Source organism: Halichoerus grypus, chromosome 7 (assembly GCF_964656455.1).
Source record: "Halichoerus grypus chromosome 7, mHalGry1.hap1.1, whole genome shotgun sequence".
Taxonomy (NCBI): domain Eukaryota; kingdom Metazoa; phylum Chordata; class Mammalia; order Carnivora; family Phocidae; genus Halichoerus; species Halichoerus grypus.
The window spans coordinates 28194729-28215550 of record NC_135718.1 but is presented as its reverse complement, the minus strand read 5'-3'; the positions used below and the strand labels follow the sequence as shown (position 1 = coordinate 28215550).

Sequence of the window (20822 nt, the reverse complement as noted above, 5' to 3'; positions counted from 1 at the left end):
AACTAATTATATTATTATAAATATATAAATTATTACATATACATTTAAAACACATATTTAGTTTTCCTTTTATATGGGAAAAAGTGTGAAGAACTGTCAAAGAAATTAAGGAAGAAAGATGAAAAACAGGTTGTTTATCCAATAAATGGAGATTCTAGGTCTTTAATATCTTAATTCAGTGTGGTTACTATGTGTCCTGATTCTCATAAAAACCAAATTCCCATTTTCAGTCTTTTTTTAAACATTTACTTATTTGTTTTTTAAGATTTTATTTATTTATTTGAGATAGAGCTAGGGAGAGAGCACAAGTAGGACGGAGGGGTAGAGGGAGAGGGAGAAGCAGGCTCCCCGCTGAGCAGGGAGCCTAATGCGGGGCTTGATCCCAGGACCTGGATATCATGACCTAAGCTGAAGGCAGATGCTTAACCGACTGAGCCACCCAGGTGCCCCTAAGATTTATTTGAGAGAGAGAGAGAGAGAGAGCACACACAAGCAAATGAGCGCGGGGAGGGAGAAAGAATCCTCAAGCAGACTCCCCATAGTGTGTGGAGCCTTAAGCAGAGGTTGATCCCAGGACCCTGAGATCATGACCTGAGTCGAAATCAAGAGTCGGCTGCTTAACCAACTGAGACACCCATGTGCCCCTCAGTCAGTCTTTAACCCAAATCTCCAAATAACTAAATTTCATTTCCATGGATCTCTGCTAGTATTTTGGATTTAAGGGGGGCAGGGCACAACTGGGTGGCTCAGTCGGTTGAGCAACCAACTCTTGATTTCGGCTCAGGTCGTATCTCAGAGTTGTGAGACTGGCTCCGTGGCAGGCTCTGTGCTGAGCATGGAGCCTGCTTGGGATTCTCTCTCTCTCTCTCTCTCTCTCTGCCCCACCCACCCCTCCCTTGCTCTTGCACACACTCTCTCTTAAAAAAAAAAAAAAAAAAATTTAAAAAAGGGAGTGGGGAGGCTCACAGGAAGGTCTTTGAAGTACACAAGAATGGACATTAAAGCTATCACTTCACTTGGCCTTGTAACTCATGAATTTTCTATCCACCTCAACATACTTTCACCATTACTAAAACTGGTGATATGAGAAATGAGGACAGTTTTCTCATACACCTAGTAGTTGTCAATCATCAATGAGGAATGAATCGGTAGATCTCTAAAATGATTAACCATCCCTATGCCTGCCTATAAGAAATTCACTAAGAATTCTGGGGGGAGAAGTAAGCAACCAACAGCAACAACCCTATCATAGGTCATAGCTTTCTCTACCACAAATGAAAAGTAATTTGTGCAGAAAAGAGTTAACATAGCAGGCCTGAAGCTGTGATCCTTAGAAAGGCCTGTTTGCAAGCTGGCCTTTGGCTGTCACCTGGAACGTGGATCTGGAAAGGATTCCCACTATTCCCAGAACTGGTAAGAATGACTCACTCTGCCTAAACTGTTTATACAAACAATGTGGTTTATGCTGAACACGTGCCTTCCTTCTGGGAGTGTGGAATTTTGGTATGTGCTATAGGCAGAGGATGCCTTTATGTTAGCCCCCAGTAAAAATTCTGGGCAGTGGAGCTTGTGGGTGGCTCAGTCGGTTAAGTGTCTGACTCTTGATTTTGGCTCAGTTCATGATCTCAGGGTTTTAAGATCGAGCCCCGCATCAGGCTCTGCACTGGGTGTGGAGCCTCCTCAAGATTCTCTCTCTACTGCTCCCTCTGCCCCCCACCTAAAAAAAAAAAAGAATTCTGGGCAGTAAGTCTCTAATGAGCTTCCTTCTCTAGCAGACATTTCACATGTGTTGTCACACTTTAATAGTGAAGTAAGTGTATCCCACATGCCTCCACTGGGAGAAAACTCTTGGAAGCTTGTGCCTGACTTCCTCCGGATTTTACTTTGTATCCTTTTGTATCTTAGCTCTGAGAACATATACTGAGTCCTGTCAGTCTTCCTAGCAAGTCATCAGACATGGAGGTGGGTCTTGGGAAACTCTAAGAAAGATTTCTAAATTTCCCCAAATTATCTATTAAAATAGCAACAAAGCTAATTTTCACTAAGTTATCATAGTAAAAACAGAATATAGCCTGCAAATAACCTTTTTCCAATCTCTATTAAGTTACATATAATAGATTTCAGAAAATTATCATTCTTAAAATATCTTTTAAGTATTTACTTAGTTTAATCATAAGAAATTTTAAACTTAAAGAATATTTTAAAGATAAATGCTCTATTATAAATTCAGAAGAAATGCTGAAATAGGATAATGTTTACTAATATTAGAGAGTCCATAGAGTTGACTAAGATTTCCAATTGGTTATTCACATATTTAATTTACAACGAGTAAGACACTCACCAAACAATTCAATGTAAACTTCTTGAAGTGTGTGGGCACTACAAAACTGGTTCAGTTCGTGGTGGATTTTATTGAAGATTAAGGTCTTGTCATAATCTGCAGTGTAGTTCCTCACGATATCAAACACTGAAGGAAAGGTAAAATCCATTTTTACCCATGTATCTTCTAATTCAGCCAATGTAAAAGTTACAATATACATGAGGAAAAGTGACAACAAAATAGTGGAAAAATGAAACACAGCTCACAAACCTTGATGTGTTCCTTGTGCTCAATTTTCCGAATATTACTGCATTTGCAATTCTAATGGGCAAATTTTGAGTTCCATACTAAGGAGAGTATACATTATCGTGGAGATAATAAGAAACTGTCAAAATGTTCAAGCAAGGCCATGACACAATCGCATTTGTACTGTGGCAGCAGTGTGAAGATGAATTGTGAGGCAGGGAAAGTATAAGGCAATTACTGCAAAGCAAAAATTTAGCAAGGAGCTAAAGAAGGCCTGAATTAACTGAAGAACACTGGAAATAAAAGAAAGAAACTGCTGCCAAAGACCATTTTCGAAAAGGTAGTTTTTAAAGGCTATAAAAAGGGACACCTGGGTGGCTCAGTCAGTTAAGCAGCTGCCTTCCGCTCAGGTCATGATCCCAGGGTCCTGGGATGGAGCCCCGCCTTGGGATCCCTGCTCAGCAGGGAGCCTGCTTCTCCCTCTGCCTCTGCTCCCCCTGCTTGTATTTATCTCTGACAAATAGATAAATAAAATCTTAATAAATAAATAAATAAATAAAGGCTGTAAAAAGCCACCAAACTAGAAGGAAAAGAAGTGAACCTTTACTGGGCCAGGTTTTATATCAGGCAATTTACATACATTACAACTTAATATTCACAAAAATATTTCCTAATTTTGCATAATAGGAAACAAACAGAATTTCAGAAATGTTCCTAAGCGCACATACTAGACCACACCAGAATCTGTGCTCTACCTATTAAAACATGTTGTTTTCTTCCTTCAGACCCAAGGAACCAGCAGTATCTTCCCTTCATCTATTTTCCCAATCATAATCCATTCCACTGATTTATAACCAGGGAAAGTAGATGAGAAAAAGACAAAGAAAATAATCACAGAAAAATATAATCCAAATTCACGTGGCAGTAATACAGCTTGCTCTCTACTCTGATATCCTTTTCCTTTTTGTGCCTGTATCAGTGCCATGAAATTTAGCATGAACTTACATGCCTATATATATATTTTTTTTAATTATATATATATATATATACACACACACACACACACACACACACACACACACACACACATATATATATTTAGGTTGGTATCATGTCTTCAGAAGTAAAATAAAAAAACCCTTAAGGAAAAGGGTCTAATTTCACCTTTTTAAATTGTTTTTGCCAAACACAGTATCCTGTACATATTAAGCATGCCAATTTTAATAAGGACAGAATGGCAGCTCTTTCAAATGAAAGCAGGGTCCCAAATAGACCCACATACACCCATGTTCATAGCAGCATTATTCATAATAGCTAAAATGTGGAAGCAACCCAAGTTTCCATCAATGGATAAATGACCAAACAAAATGTGGTATATTTATACATGGAGTATTAGCCTCAGAAAAAAAGGAAATTCTAACACATGCTACAACATGGATGAACCTTGAGGACATTATGCTAAGTGAAATAAGCCAGTCACAAAAAGACAAATACTATGATTCCACTTATATAAGGTACTTAAGAGTAGACAAAATCATAGAGACAGAAAATAGAATGGTAGTTGCTAGGGGCTGGGGAGAGAGGGAAATGGGGAGTTAATGTTTAATGGGTATAGTTTCATTCTTGCTAGATAAAAAAAGTTATGGAGATGGATGGTGGTAATGGCTGCCAACAATGTGAATTTCTTTTTTAAGATTTTATTTTTAAGTAACCTCTACACCCAATGTGGGGCTCAAATTTACAACCCCTAGAGCAAGAGTCACATGCTCTACCAACTGAGCCAGCTAGGCACCCCTGTGAATGTATTTAATACCGCTGAACTGTATGCTTAAAAATACTTAAGATGGTAAATTTTAAGTTACGTGTATTTTGCCACAATAAAAAAAAAAGTTGGGAAAAAAAATCAAACATTAAAAACACACCCACACACACACACACACACACATACACTACCTCTTCTTTATCTATTCATCAGTCTATGGACACTTGGGCTCTCTCCATAGTTTGGTTTTTTTTTTTTTAAAGATTGTATTTATTTATATGCCAGAGAGAGAGAGCACACAAGCAGGGGGAACGGGAGGCAAGGGGAGAAGCAGACTCCCCGCTGAGCAAGGAGACTGATGCAGGACTCCATCCCAGGACTCTGAGATCATGACCTGAGCGGAAGGCAGACACTTAACCAACTGAGGCACCCAGGCGTCCCCATGGTTTGGCTATTGTTGATAATGCTGCTATAAACATCAGGGGGCATGTACCCCTTCGAATCTGTATTCTCCTATCTTTTGAGTAAATACCTAGTAGTCCAATTGCTGGATCGTAAGGCAGTTCTATTTTTAACTTTCTGAAGAAACTCCAAACTGTTCTTCAGAGTGGCTGCACCAGTTTGCATTCCCACCAATAGTGCAAGAGGGTTCCCTTTCTCCACATCCTTGCCAACACCTGTTGTTTCTTGTGTTAATTTTAGCCATTCTGACAGGTGTGAGGTGATAGCTCATCATGGTTTTGATTTGTATTTTCCTGATGATGAACGATGTTAAGTATCTTTTCATCTGTCTTTAGCCATCTGGATGTCTTCTTGGAAAAGTATCTATTCATATCTTCTGCCCATTTCTTAATTGAATTATTTGTTTTTTGGTTGTTGAGTTTGATAAGTTTTTACAGATTTTGGATACTAACCGTTTATCAGATACTTCATTTGCAAATATCTTCTCCCATTTCATAGGCTGCCTTTTAGTTCTGTTGATTTGTTTCCTTTGCTGTCCAGAAGCTTTTTTTTTTTATGATGTTATGTTAATCACCATACATTACATCATTAGTTTTTGATGTAGTCCAGAAGCTTTTTATCTTAAGTCCTAAGAGTTCATTTTTTTTTTTTTTTTTAAGATTTATTTATTTATTTATTTGAGAGAGAGAGAATGAGAGACAGAGAGCATGAGAGGGAGGAGGGTCAGAGGGAGAAGCAGACTCCCCGCCGAGCAGGGAGCCCGATGCGGGACTCGATCCAGGGACTCCAGGATCATGACCTGAGCCGAAGGCAGTCGCTTAACCAACTGAGCCACCCAGGCGCCCCCCTAAGAGTTCATTTTTGTTTTTGTTTCCCTAAATATTCTAACTATAAAAACAAGAGAATAGGGGCGCCGGGGTGGCTCAGTCGGTTAAACGTCCAACTCTTGATCTTAGCTCAGGTCTTGATCTCAGGGTCATGAGTTCAAGCAAGCTCTGTGTGGGGCTCCACACTGGGCATGGAGCCTACTTAAAAACAAAAACAAAACAGAAATATATGGGTACCATACCTGCACAAGGGGCCAACATATTAACCACTTCTATTCGGTCAATATAGATCATGACCCCACCACTAAAAACAAAGAAATGGAAAAAATGTGAGCCAAATAAAATTACAATCCCAGATTCCCACATTGTCAAACATATCCCACATGATAGAAATTTAGAAGGAAAATCTAAAGACATACACAACTCACTGATTAAAATGACCACCAACCTCTACCCACTCATCACTCAGATGTCCCTACACACACTTAATCTACCTCCTCTCATAACCAAGGGTCACCTCTATAACTGTTGTAATCAAAACAGCTCACATGAAGACTAAACCTATAACCTAGGGCTACTTAGCACCTTGCCCTTACTAACTGAAGCTAACAACTAAAGCACCGCCCTTCTCAAACTTTTCCATCAAAGAACCAAGTAAAATCGTTCCCCAAGAGGTATGAAAGCCAGCCATGGGCTGACATTTTTTTGGTTTCCTGACTTATCTTAATAATTCATGAAGAGTTTTGATCTACTTTTTAATCTGTATTTATTCAAACATGAAAAAAAGAATTTCCCCCCAAACCCTCAAGTAAAATTGACACTTCAGAAAGATAGGTCTTGTTAATTAATGGCTTCCTATACCTCCTGGCCTATCAGCACAGACCCTAAGGCACATGTGAACCTCAATTTAAGATACATGAAGTTAGAGATTTTGAAACTAAACAACCAAGTCTTCCTAACAACTTATAATGACATTTTTTTCCTGATAGAAAAGGGGAGTAACTGCTCACAGAAAAAAATCTGAGAAAATAAGGGAAGCGTGAAGATGAAATTTACCCCAAATCTCATGAGTTGCCAATTCTGAGTCCCCTCTAAGGGGAATCCATAGAAGAGAGTTACAGAAAGACCTAGGAAGAACTTAATATCAAATATGTAAACTTAAAACAGAGGGAGATTCTCCCTTTTTACAAGCATTCTGTCCTTCCATAGATGTCCAAGCCTATTTTACAGGCTTGTAAATACTGATATTTTAGTCATTTAAAATAGAGCATTTAAAAAAATACCTTGAATTTTACATTCTTCTTTTGATACAATTCAACATACTGATTATACTCTAGAAATAATTTGGGCTTGGCTTGCCGTTCTTCCCCTAAAACTCTATACAGCAGAGACTTTCAAAGTAAGGTCCTCAGACCAGCAGCAGAAGCATCACCTAGAAACTTCTGCTAGAGATGCAAATTCTTTTTGCTTTCTTTTTTTTTTAAAGATTTTATTTATTTATTTGAGAAAGAGAGAGAGAGAGGGAGAACGAGGAGGGAGAGTGAGAAGGAGAAGCAGACTCCCCGCTGAGCAGAGAGCCTGATGTATGACTCGATCCCAGGACTCTGAGATCATGACCCGAGCCAAAGGAAACCGAGCCACCCAGGTGCCCTAGAAATGCAAATTCTTGAGCCTAATTACAGACCTATGAACCAGAAACTCTAATTAGATGGCATTTAGGGGACGCCTGGGTGGCTCAGCAGGTTAAGTGTCCGACCCTTGGTTTTGTCTCAGGTCATGATCTCAGGGGTGTGAGACGGAGCCCCACATTGGAGTCTGTGCTCAGCATGGAGTCTGCGTGAGATTCTCTCTCCCTCTCCCCCTGCTCACTCACTCTAAAATAAGTAAATAAATAAAATCTTTAAAAAAAATCTTTGTTAGATGGCATTTAGTACTACAGATGACAAGAAGGTGAGAATGATTTCATCCAAACTGTTTGTTATTGAGTACCTAGTCTGAGTCAAGTGCTGGGTAAGGCAGTTTACATACACTAATCCTAATCCTCACAATAACTCTGCAAGATAGGTCTTATTACCTGATTTTTACAAACAAGGAAAGTAAGCTTAACAAAGTCAATAAATACATGTATGGGGACAAGGAGTATATGGGAACTCTCTGTCCTTTTGCTTAGCTATGAACCTGTAAGTGCTCTAAAAACTAAAGTCTATTAAAAAAAAAGTAAAGCAGATGTGGCAGTGCTGATATACGAAGTTAGGTCTGCCAGCTCTGAAACTACTTTTTTCAATACCCAAGTAGCTTCTAAGATGGAAAGCTTGGAGACAGGGCTTTACTCAAATAATGCTCAGAAGAGAAATCTCCGTGGATTACTACCATATCTATCTGAAAAATGTTTAAATAACCAGAGTTTATGAACAGAAACTCCATCTGAACTAAAGGCAGGTTGGTAAGCAAGGGAAAGCTTACCTTGTTCCACAAGGCACATTTTTAACTTCATCGGTTTGTAGTGTTGTCTGGGGGGAAAAAAAAATATTTCATGAATATTCAGGACACGTATCATCAAAAAACTACTAGTCCCAGAGGAAAACCTCCAGAGAACTGCTAGGAGGTAAGTACAGAAGAGCTCCATTACAATTTCAGTCCCCAAAGATTAGCTATCAGAGTAATTTCTTTTCGTATCCTAGTAGACATGAAAAACAAGACAAAATATTTTATAACTAATGTCCCAATGAAGATGCACTTGCACAACCTAGAGTGGAGAGGTTAATTGGGGGTGGGAGCTGGGGCAAAGAAAAAAAAAAGTACACTTGGAAAGTTTCAATGTTCAATCTGAAAGTTTCAATGTTCAGTCTTTCAGAGTCCCTTATTTGCATAGAACTGGCCTGGGATTGGAAACTACATGACTTACCCTTAGGACTTTGCTCTGAACTTTAATTCCACTGCATATTCTGGACACACTGAACCTTATTTAAGGATACAGCAAAATATTACTTTATGGAATATAAGCAAAAAAGGAAACACAGTCCTTGTTTCTAAAAAGCTCACAATCCAACACAGGAAATAAAATCCTCATAAAACAATCTATAACAAGTACAAAATAACAGAGTATATTGTTAGGTTAAGTGATAAAGAATAAAAATAAGTTTGGAAAGCTCTCTGCGGTGAAGTATTTATAAGCCAGGTCTAGAGGGGGAAAATGAGAAAGATGAGGTAGAGACACATCTTAGGTTCAATAGCTCCTCATGCCAGGAGCTCCTTCAGGCCTACATATATAGACTGTACATTATGAAGAATACATAGGAAGACTTTGTGACTGTCACCTGCTTTTTTCTTTTTTTAATATTTTATTTATTTGAGAGAGAGAGAACATGAGTGGGGGCAGGGAGAGAGGGACAAGCATACTTCTCCAGGGAGGCTGACGTGGGGCTCAATCCCAGGACCCTGAGATCATGACCTGAGCCAAAGGCAGACGCTTAACTGACTGAGCCACCCAGGTGCCCTGCTTTTTGCTTTCTCTGTGCCTTGGCAACAAGTGTTGGCAAGTGAGACTTTCTCCTGGCCCCTGCCCACTGGGGACCTTCCAGTCTAAACCATCCATCTTTCTCTTGCCTGAGTGCCAACGTGGTTGTCCTTCCAGTCTAAACCATCCTTCTTTCTCTTGCCTGAGGAAGGGAGGCAGGCCAGGCAGAGGACAGAACTGGAGGCAGTTCATCTAGGAAATGGGACCATGAAGCCACACATGTAGAACATTTGGATTGCTAGTCTGCAGCTTTTATTTCTGGTGTGTTTGTTGCATAGCTGTTTGAAAATGTTTAATAAAGCTTTATAATCTAAAAAAAAGGAGCTATCCTATTAAATATACAAAGTTGAGGACAAATTGCGTGTACAGATAACAGGAAGTGAGCTGGCTTGCCTGGAGCAAAACAGGCAATATAGAGGAGGGCAAATTCTGCTAAGAGAATGTGATATTAGAGGGCCCAGGATGTTCGCTGGGGGCTTGGGCTCTCCATAGTCCATCTTACATTCAGCCACAAAATGGACCTTTCAAAATGTTTTTTTCCCCTTAATTCCTGTACTTCCATGTGATACGGTTCTCATTATCCATCTTATCTGGAGGCCAGAAAACCAGCTGGGAAGCTAAAGTATTAATTTATTTAAATTAATTTAGTAAAGGCCATGGAAATTGAAGGCTGTCAGTTCAGGAGACGTAACAGGAAGGATGTAGTAAGTAGCTACATATTCCATGAGGGAAAAGAAAAGAAGATAACTCTAGGGTTGAGAGATTAGGGGGACGGTAAACATTAATGACAGGTTCTAGACAGAGCGAGGGGAGTTAATGAAGAGATGAGTTCAATTTATTTCCTTCAAAATATTAACCAAATTCAATTTCCATATCCCATATCAGCTTTTAATATACATTCCTATTTAACCTAGAGGATGTCACCTAGCCAAGAACTCAGAAAGAGTTCAAATGTTAAATCCTCTACTTAATATCCTATCTTCAAATACTTTTATACTTCTTTTCTATCAACTCCAAAATTATCTTCCCAGTCTTTGGTTATATTATATATGCTTTAAAGGGTGAAGGTTTTCATATTTCTCTAAGCATACGTTTTGGGTTTTTTTAATATCATATGCAGGATCTCACATTTTCCAAGATGCTACTTATATATTCCTTTCAACTGCCAAGTTTGTTAAGCCATTTGTTTACACAGGTTGTGTTCTCATGCGTTCCAAAGATTCCTAAAAATAAATTTATGTCTCATTCTTACAAGAACAATTTCTTAGAAGAGTTTTATTATTGTATTTCTTTCCTAGAATGTTACTGTGTCACGTATAAAGAAAGAACATTCCTATTTAGCCGCACTGGCTCTAGCCTTTAATATTCTGTATATGTGACGTATATTAGTTTATACTAAAATCTTTTTACTAATTTCATGTCTTATAAGTATGACAATTTATTACTATTTATGTATATATACATACACACTATATGTCTGTTGTATGATGTTAACTTCTACATCTGTTTTAATGTTTATTGACTGTAACTCTTTTATATATCTCTGCATCAGTATGACTCAAAATAATAAGCTCCAAGAAAGCAGAAACAGATTTGCCTGGCTTTGAACAAGATTTTTAAAAAGCTCCTTATCTCTAAGGGTCTGAGGATGCCATTGATAACATCATTACTAACTGTTTGGGCTGTTGGTGAGGTCATGTAATTAAAACCCCTTCTTTCATGGAGGAATAACCGAAGTCTACAATGGTTAAATGTTCTGCAAAGTCATGTAATCAATTAGCAGCAAAGCCAGAGCCAGAACCTAAGTCTCCAGGTTTCTGGCCTCATGTTCACTACACCATATTGCTTCCTAAGAAATCAGCTCAATTTAACAACTTTCACCACAAGCAGAAAGGTCAGAAATATAAATGTGTTACAACCCAATTCAGGAAGTTGGGAAACTTTCCAGAAAGAAAATACACAAAGAAACTTAGAGAATACATCAACAGTATTAAAGGAAACATGACAAGAGCCAAAATTTACCATACAGACTTTAGGAGCTATAGATTAGAAGAAGAGGGATTTGCAATGAGACTTTAAAAGACTGGCAAGATTGAGATAGGAGAGCAGTAATGAAGGGAGAGATAGTGAAAGAAGAGGTGACAACATGAACCAAGGCAAGAGTGAAAAAATAAACACGGGAAAACAATATGGAAATCAGTCGGACTAGGGAAAGAACACAACATTTCATTTCGACAGACACAATTCTTGCCCAAAGCCACCTAAAAGGAAATTGGAGGGAAATCTGGAGGATTTAAATATTCATGATGAAATTCTCACTAGCACAGAGCCTAGACTTAAATTACAAGATTAAATACATTGAATTTTCCTGAGTCCTGGAAAAATCAGCAGCAGACAGTACACAAACTTCTGAATCCAAAGATTTATGATCACACTGAGCTTGCAAAAGCAGTCATGATCTAATCCTGTTTTGTCATCTTGTTGTATCAAAAGATATTTACTAAGTGTCTCCCATGGCCAAGATACTGTTTTCAATGAACAGATGCTTATTTCAAATATTCTGGGATGCTGTCAAAATAGAACATTCACTAAGGTTCCACAAAAAATTGTGCTTAATGTCCCAGGCAAAAATGTTAGGCAGAAAAGTTGTGTATAAAAATTTAGATCCTCCATGTTAACAGTCCAGGACCTGGCCTCTATGGAAATCACACACCATTCTAAATGAAGTAATCAATGGTTTGTATTTCTAGTTGTGTTTCAAAGTCCTGCTTTTATTTTGACAGCAGGAACAAAAAACCTGCTGTATAGCACTATATAGATGGGGGAAGTCCTCAGTCCTTCCAAGTTGCCTGGCTCATACTTCTAACATACTTCAAGAGAGTGAGGTGGTTCAAAATCGTGTACTGTGACAATTGTACTCTGAACTTTGTAACTCCTGTATTTAAGTAAATACCACCATTTGCTTAAGCAATAAGGAAATCCAACTCCACCCAAAATGTGGTAACTGTTCCTGTCACACCTGTCTATCCAGTGTGGGAGCTTCCCTAGGAATCACTCACCTGCACAGATCTGAACGTAGTAATGAAAGGCAACATGATATGATAGCCTGGTCCACTGGGGCTAGTTAGTAAAGCTCCTCCCCTGCAAAAAGATGTTTCAATTTAACAAGATTATAAAGAGAGAAATCCTCTTTCCAAATCTAAAATGCTGTAATAAATATTCACTCTTACTCATGCTACTGACCTACTAAAACCTCACTAATATGAGCTATTCATTATGAACAACTACCGGTCCCTAAAATATCTGCCAAAGGTGGAAAAGATCAAATTAAACTGCCAATGTTACACTTTGTTTCATAAGCTCCAACAACGATACCTCTGGGTCTCCAGCACTGCTCTCAGGTACAAAGGATTCTCCTTGGTCTTTAAGCTTCTGAGAAATAATTGTGAAAAAAATTCTAATGGCTCTCAGCTGTTGTACTTTAATTGTACAGAACACGAACCGAATCAAAACATAATACATTTCATTAGCAGGTTGAAAAAAGAAGATAACACAAAGTTTCAAAGAATGAGAAAATTTCTGAGGCTCAAGACTCTTTATCTACCTATATTAAAATACTGGAGGACTAAAGTCTCTATTAAAAATAACAAAAACTTAGCATGGAAAGATGAAGGGTAGGGGATAAGACTATAAATAAGATAGTATATAACTGTGGAGGTGTTCACCAAATTCTGGAATGTGAGAAATATGAAAGTACATCTTAAAAATTCCACAAAGGAGGCATTTGGGGGGCAAGTATAAAAAAGAAGTCCTATTTTATATAGTGAATAATAAATTTCTAGAACTTACTTTCTTATCTTGAAAACATAAATACGTTTCAAAGAATTCACAACAAATAACTAAGAAAAGTTGAACTGAGGTCCATTCCTAATTCTTTGAGAACCATACCTTGAAATGTTCTTTCCTTGGTTTTACTGTCAGGAAGACAATGCTGAACTAGGTGGAAATATGGACTAATCTGTCATTTGTTATGCTAGATTTCTTTCTACTAAGACCTATCACTAAAATTGTATTTGAAACTAGATTCAGGATGGATGTTAAAGTAGAAATATCAGTTTGGGGGGATAACAAAAACAAGCAGAAAGTTGAAGCTCTTTCAAATACATTATAATTGCAATTTCTCCAAAATGTTGTCTGTCTACACAAAAGGAACTGGTTGGAACTATGCTGAAGGAAAAACTATTCCGCCTCACCCAGAGAGCAACACATCCCACGTTATTCCTTTCCTCAACTTGAAAAGAAAGGGTAAGGTGGGAGAATGGTGGCCCATCAATGCTGTATTTGTCCCTCAAGGTCCAGGGATATAACAACTGTCATGATCATCATGGCCTCCTAAGCCAAAACCGGTCACTATTTCCATTATTAGAGGGAAAAAATCTAAGGAACAACCACAAACAGGAGCAGAGTTTCTAAATGACATCTCTAACTACAAACTAAAAGCCTGTCCAGCGGTGTGATTTATCCACCTCTTCAGTCACAGTGGAGTTTCTTTCACAGTGGACTGCCTTTCTTTTCTTCCTTCTTCGTTTTTCCCACAAGTAACTGGGTTTGCGGTCTGCTCGGAAGACTTCTCTGGAGGAAGTCTTAACGTCTGCACAAAATGCACAGAGCACTAGAACTAATACCTAGAGGGTGCTCGGCCTCCATACTCCCCCAGGGCTGGGACGAAAATCACTTCCTAAGACTGGAAGAGTTCCCCGATGCTGCAAGAGGGTACAACTTCGTAGACTCACTCTTTCTACCTGTTTTAGACCCGAGCTGCCTGCACACGCCGCTCACCTGTAGTACACAGCCAGGTGTCCTTCCTCGATCTTGTGGATGGAAGCGTAGAGAAGGACAACCACCAGACTCACCACTGCGGCCACCAGAACCCGGGCTTGAGTCATATTCATCCTTTTCCTCCTAGATGAGGGAGGAAAGGATCCCCAGCCCCGTGAGTGACAGGCCCACCCCCCCCAGTTTCCACCCTCCCTCGGGAGAGCTGGCGTCCTTCCGCAGGCCGAGCCGAGGAGTCCTGTGCCCCTTGTTTCGCATTCTTCCCTCCTCACACAGCCTACTTCCCCTAGCCAACCCCTCAGCCCGAAGCGGGCCGTGGGCCGCCCCTACTCGGTGGGCGTCCTGACACCCCCCTCTCTCAACGGCCGCTCCCACCCTCGCACCCACCCAAACCCGGCGGATGGCACTAACTGAGAAGGGGCCAGCCGTAGACTCCAGAGGGAGGCCGACCCTAAGGCCGCGCCTCACGGATCAGTGACGCATCGCCCCCGCCTGCACGTGCAGCCGCCTCCCCGGCCGCGCCAACCGCCGCCAACAGCCAGCCCCGCCCACTCGCCCGGCACTGCGGCTGCGCAGCCACGCACGCCGACGCAGCTCTCACCGCGCCACCAGAGAGACGGGGAGCAGGCAGGACAAAATTCTCCTGGCCTCCCACCTTCGGAGGTACGGGAGCTCTTGTCTGCGTAGTACTGGTTTCCTGCTCTGGAAGAGAAAGGAAGTCGGCCGACTGGAGTAAGCAGGGATGTAGAGGAAAGGAGATGGCACCTGGGACGAGGGACTGGTCAGTTTGTTCTTGTGCAGAAACTCACTCCTGCACTCAGTGTGGTAGCTGTTTATTCATACTGTGTGACAAGCACGTGCTTCAGGCACGGATCCTGTGCGAATTCAGGAGCAATAGACCTGTTGCAAGAAAAGTATTGTGGAAGTTCAGAAGAGAAGGATACTCAATTTGACCACGTCTTTCAGTCATCAGGTATTTTTCTGAGCACCGATTAATGTGCCAGAATATTGATCCAGTGAGGGCTTCATAAAGGTCATCCCAAATAGGAACAGAATGAGCTAAGCACGTTAAGAGTGGTGTGCGTGTGTGTGTTGGGGTGGGGTTGGGGGGCTCCAGGTAGGCTCAAAGAGCATTGCAACTTCCTTGAAGCCCATGTGATGGAAAGGATGTTATAGGCTACACCAGGCCCAGACTCTGAAAGGCTTGCATGCATTTTTTCCGCAGGGAGAGGGAGCTGGATGACTGGAGAACAGAAAGACTTTTTTTTTTTTTTACTGGAGTCTTCTGTTAAGGTATGGATTTTGTGCCTGCATTACCAAAACCAAAAAGGACAAAGTTAAAGAGTAGAGATGGGAATGAGATGGATGAATACAAGGAAATAAAGGCAGTGTATTTAAAGTAGGTTGGGCAGTAATCCTGTAAACCTTGAAAGGCTAGTGGGACCACAACTGGACAAGGGAGATTAGCATAGCAGGGCTCTGTAACCTTGAGCAGGGAATTATGGGAAAACATTACTTTAGGGCCAGTGAGTCTGCAAAATGGCTTAGAGTGGAAACAGATTGGAGGCAGAGAAGCCAAGTGGTTAAGAAACTGCAGGCCCAAGGTTACAAAGGTAGTAACTGTGGAAATGAGAAGTCCTAAATAGGACTTCAAGTCTTCATTAAAGCAAGCCCTCTCAGGCCACTCTGCCCTGTCCTTTCAATAAATGCACTTACCTGTATTATTCATAGGACTTTTATTACCTACAAATATCTGGGACCTTGTCTGCTCCAGATAAATTATATTAGTAAAACTTAGCTATTTTACTTCCAGAAAGCAAAAAGAAGGAAAAACAACTTGTTCCAGCCCATTTTCTAGATGGATTCTCTTCGTTTTTCGTAATACTGCTGGAATTAAAGAATGAAATGTATACAATTCACAATTGCCATTCAACTATGAAAAGGTGTGACCCAATAAAAAATAGAGTATAGAAACAAGTCTTAGGTGATCTCTCACTATAACCTGTTCTGACTCACAGTATCTGCCCATATCCCCCCAGCCATACCATAAAATGGCCACATCCTATAACAGATCTTTTATCAGTTATTACAGTGATATATAGAAAATATGCAGTCATCTAAACAAATCACTTCAGGCCCAAGGTTACAAAGGTAGTAACTGTGGAAATGAGAAGTCCTAAATAGGACTGCAGTTTCAACAATCACTTCAATGTTTGGATGGTTTGCAATGTTCAGACTCCCAGTTAACAAAGGCAGTACAAGAATGCTTAACTGTTTCTGATCTTGCCATCTAGCTGTCTTCCAAGCAACAGGTACCCAATACGTGTTTTATTGATTAAAACCTTCTAGAGCTAGAGAAGCAAGAGATAACTGCCTATTAAAATAGCTGACAGTCAGAATTTCCATATTTAGAGAAACAGTAGTACCAGATAACTAAAAAGTTAGGAGGGGACAGCCCCAAGATTTCAAACTAGATTTCCATGATGGAAAATGACACTACTAGCAAAATGAGGTTGGGGTGACTAAGACCTCAGTTTATAGAGCAAGATATGAGCATGGTTTTTAGACATGGAAAGTGGTGACAGGACATCTCAGAAGAAAAAGACTATATTAAGAGAAGCTACCCAATGCTGTTTTTACTATAAGTCCTGTTTAATTCCTAAGGAAAGTACACTGAAGGTCCATTATGTTATTCTGTGCTCCAGTTCCACTTCATGGAATTCAAACATTCTATCATAATCTGATTATAATGAATAGAGATTCTAAAAGTAATTTAAAAATCATTTAATACACAAAGTGGAAAACTGTCTAGAATATAAAAGCATTTCACATTTTTTAAAAAACACATAATACGTTCTAAATTACTTATTTAACAGATGATAGATCCACAGTCCTTTATCTGAAACCCTTAGGGCAAGATGTTTCAGAATTATGAAATTTTCAGATTTTAGAAAGGTAATTCAGTACATATACGATACTACATAAACACCCAGGAGGGTCTGTGTCAGTCCCCCCCCCCCCCGCAATAATCAAATACGTTAATATTTCCACAGCAAAGTAAATGAATATTCACACTAAATGGGATAAGTAGATTCAGTGTCAGTTCAGATTAGATTTGCAAGCAAATGAGTTTTGTTACCAAGCTTTTGAAAGACCTTGCTTTCAGAGCTTTTTAGACTTTTGGAATTACAGATAAGGGAGTGCAGATCTTTATAAAATTTGTAGGATAAGACATGAAAAATTCATTAAACAAATGACCCATTTTTACAAGTCGAAAAACAACAGTTTCCAAACACATTATAAATTAACAGGCATCTTCTTGATATTATTAAATGTACATCTTAAATACATATACACATAGCACATTTAACAAGATTTGTGAGAATCAACTCATATTAAACATACAGATGCACAATTCCTTCTGTAGGAAAGGGATACCGTCAAATGTGCAGTGGGATTAAACTCCTTATGTTGCCAGGAAGAGCATTTCTGAATGCAACACAAGGAGGTAGAGTTTATTCTTCATGAAGTATAGTTTTACTTGAAAGTAGTCTCTTCCACAGAAACAGGCAAACAACTTTTACTTAGAACACATACGTTAGTTGAGGTTTTGTTTTCCACATACAGATATTACTTTTGGCCTTATGCCCAAAAGTTAAATAGTAAAAGATGTTTTTAGTCAGTTAAGTGTTGTATCACGTTTGAAGACAAATAGATTGCCATGATGTGCTTAAGTAGCTATCATATTTAAACAAGTCCACTGACATAAAATTCTGTCTGTTCAGATGTTAAAATCTCCTAAAGTCAAAATACTGTGCTTGTAAAATCATGCATATTTTCTGATCATAGCCATTTCTTCCATTTGCTGGTATCTGAAGAATGGTTTCATAGGAGAAAAACAAATTTCCAACACGTGCACCAACAACTTCCATAGGTTTGGGGACAGTGAATAAGTAGCAAGTCATTCTGTTAACCATCTCCAATCAAGATTCTAAAACCAGGCATGAAAAAGTTACAGTTAGATGTTGACTATAAGCAGTAGGTTTATGGGTGTTACTTTTTGCAAGTTTTCTGTGTGTTTGGACATTTTATAATCAAAAGTTGAAAAAATCAGAAGTATAAGTTACAATTAGTTTAGTTTTACCTTCTTTCCTGCCAATTAAAAAAGTATTTCAAAGAGTTTTCATAAATATTTGAAGTAAATAATTAATGAAAGGAAATACAAACAGTTGACCTTGAGACTAACTGTAGTAAAGTTAATTCAGTAAACATTTTATTGTGGTTTCTCTGAGTTTTAACAAATCAGTAATTCACAGTAACCAAATCTTCTTAATACTTCTAATTACAACTGTATTAACATTATTCATTTTGCATACTATAGTTACTATATTTGAATTATAGTACAAATCCTGTCCCATCTTATTGGAGAAAATTGATTGCTGAACCAAAAAGGTACAAACCATTCAATTTCAGTGGTCACATTGCAAAAAAAAGTTCACCCTTCATTTAATTTGACGAAATATGCTACTGTTGAAGATTACTGATGACATAATCCTAGTATATCCATGAGTAATATCCGTAAGTAAGAGAAGATAGGGATTTGAGGTCGAGGATATAATGCAAATGTTCTTTGTCTTTCTTCTGAGTTCTTCTTTTCCCCATATGCATCCCAAATGCCAGATGAGGCTAGCATGGAAAGTTAAAACCCTTTGCACCCAACAAAACCTAAAACACCCATATCCATATAAAACTTACCATCATACTATTGCCCTGTTCCTCATTTGCTTCATGAATAATAGTGCTTAAATGGCCAAGACAGTTCAAATTTTCTTCTATCATTTGTGCTATAGTCTCCCTGTATGATGAAAAAACAAAGCCTTTTCAAATGCAGCAAAGAGGCATATGTATTTCCTCTACCTTCTGGTCTTCAGGGTCAGGATGATCACTGCCCTTTCCGCAGCCCTGCAAGCCAGCACCCCAGTGCAGCTGATTCCTGTAGTCTTCAGTTTCCTCCTCCCTCCCACCCAGAGGCAGAGTCGTACTTGTTAATCCAGGCTGTTGCCTCTGCCCAGCTCAAATGATAAGAAGTCCACTAGAAGTCCAATCTCATTTTCCTCTGAAACAAAAGTGGCACTCCCATACAACATTTCCCGCACCGAAAATGCTTGCTGGGAGGTGGGGGAGATAATTATAGCACAGATACATGAAAAATCTCTTTTTGTTTCTGGACTATTTCCCTTTCCTTATAAGTAGTAGAAACATCAGTATGCTTATTTCAGAGACACAAATGTAGGGGTGAAGATAAAAAAGTACAATCTGGTCTGCAAAGATGAGGGAAGGTGAAAACTCTGGTTGGAAACTACAGATGACAGCAATGAAAAAGAAAACAGGCAAGCTGATTCCTGAGGACAGCAGAAGAAAATAGCATCACAGGGGAGCTCCCCAGAACCAACAAGTATCCCTGGAAGTTTATATTTGAAGGAAATCCTGATTCTGGTTTCCACCTTCCCCACTTCCCTCTGCCATATGGCCTCTATCCTTAACCTTTTACCAACCCTCTGTCTCTACTTACTAAAATCAGTTCTAGGCCATGGATGGTAGCCACTATAAGCTTAGAACTAAATTTAAATTTAGCTTGTATTCAAAAGATGGAAAAATTGAGGCCAACAGATTCCAATCCTTGGCGGTTAAGTACTACGTGTACATTATAATTGAAATCAATTTTACTTTGTAACGTATTCCTACTGGAAAACATATTTAAAATTCCTGTCTGACATGCTTTTGCTAACAACCACAACCTCAAATTAGATATTACCTGTATAGAGGTGACATTTGCAACCATTAACATCCCCTAACAAACCTAAATGCCTTTAATAAAAGCAAAAAGGTTAGTAATGTATTAAATTTTATTTGCTTCAACTCTGATTAATGGAATATTTCCTAAAGTCAATTAAATTACAGCCTGTGCTGTACCTGTGGATGTATTACATTGGGCCAAATCTCTAATGACCCCAAGATATACCCTGTAACTTGCTTTCTTTAAAAAAAATAAAATACCTGATATCAGCTTTCCTTCCTGCCATGTGCTTTTCTCTCATAAAAGTAGAGTACAGAATGTGCAACTGCATGACCTCCTGAGCAGTGATGTACATGGGCTGCACTTCTGCAAAACTAATTATGGGCAGAGTTTCCAGGTAATGCTGGTGCTGCTGTAGAGGCCTCCATGAGTTGTGAAAAAAGCGACAATACACAAGCTAGCAAAGAGCCACTGGCTCTGGATACGGCACATCTTATGCTGAGAAAAATAACAGAAATGGATAGTCATTCAGCTTTTACCAGAAGAGTAGGAATTAATAAAAGAAAATATAGGGCTTCAAACTTGAGTTCTTATTTGCAAAACTGATTTAAGGCATTGAAAAAAGTCTGATTTTAGAAATACTAAGTTATAAAATAGAGTAGATTAAACTCAGTCATTCTTTAGAGGGGTGATGATCAAGGACCCCAAAATGATAAATGCAAAAGAGCATAATTTCTGACATAAATGGTTATGGAAGAAATAGCTTGGGTAAAAGAACTGATAAGCCAGTAACAGAGAAAGAACTTAGAACTTGGATTGAGCTAAATAAATAACATTTGCTGATATTTACTTCCCAGGCACTTCACATACGACATCTAATTCAATTTTCACAGCAGTTCCCATTTAACAGGTGAGGAAAGGTGAACATTAAAAGAATCAAGTTAAGGGCGCCTGGGTGGCTCAGTTGGTTAAGCGACTGCCTTCGGCTCAGGTCATGATCCTGGAGTCCCGGGATCGAGTCCCACATCGGGCTCCCTGCTCAGCAGGGAGTCTGC

The 20822-nt window shown here is 39.2% G+C and overlaps 2 protein-coding genes and 1 long non-coding RNA gene across 7 annotated transcripts in view; 1 reads left to right on the top strand and 2 right to left on the bottom strand.

Annotated features, from left to right (window-relative positions):
* ERLIN1 (ER lipid raft associated 1) overlaps positions 1–14528 on the bottom strand; it is a 38198-nt gene extending 23670 nt beyond the window's left edge. For 2 of the 3 annotated variants that reach the window (XM_036065108.2, XM_078077244.1), the window contains exons 1-6: positions 14382–14528; positions 13974–14096; positions 12194–12275; positions 8081–8127; positions 5860–5921; positions 2342–2467 (exon numbers count right to left, since the gene is read on the bottom strand). In XM_036065108.2, the coding sequence (XP_035921001.1) occupies positions 2342–2467; positions 5860–5921; positions 8081–8127; positions 12194–12275; positions 13974–14086 (430 nt within the window). In that variant the 5' untranslated portion in view covers positions 14087–14096; positions 14382–14528. Of the gene's footprint in view, positions 1–2341; positions 2468–5859; positions 5922–8080; positions 8128–12193; positions 12276–13973; positions 14097–14381 lie in introns of those variants that run through there. The other variant, XM_078077245.1, reaches the window with a different exon arrangement.
* Positions 14529–14534: 6 nt separating this feature from the next.
* LOC118518342 (uncharacterized) lies at positions 14535–16051 on the top strand. The gene is made up of 3 exons (XR_013449650.1): positions 14535–14633; positions 15196–15263; positions 15784–16051. It is a non-coding gene; the product is annotated as an uncharacterized LOC118518342 (long non-coding RNA).
* A 688-nt stretch (positions 16052–16739) lies between these two features.
* The window catches only part of CHUK (component of inhibitor of nuclear factor kappa B kinase complex), a 46754-nt gene continuing 42671 nt past the window's right edge, over positions 16740–20822 (bottom strand). For 2 of the 3 annotated variants that reach the window (XM_036065093.2, XM_036065095.2), the window contains exons 20-21: positions 18726–18825; positions 16740–17961 (exon numbers count right to left, since the gene is read on the bottom strand). In XM_036065093.2, the coding sequence (XP_035920986.1) occupies positions 17932–17961; positions 18726–18825 (130 nt within the window). In that variant the 3' untranslated portion in view covers positions 16740–17931. Of the gene's footprint in view, positions 17962–18725; positions 18826–20027; positions 20266–20822 lie in introns of those variants that run through there. The other variant, XR_013449649.1, reaches the window with a different exon arrangement.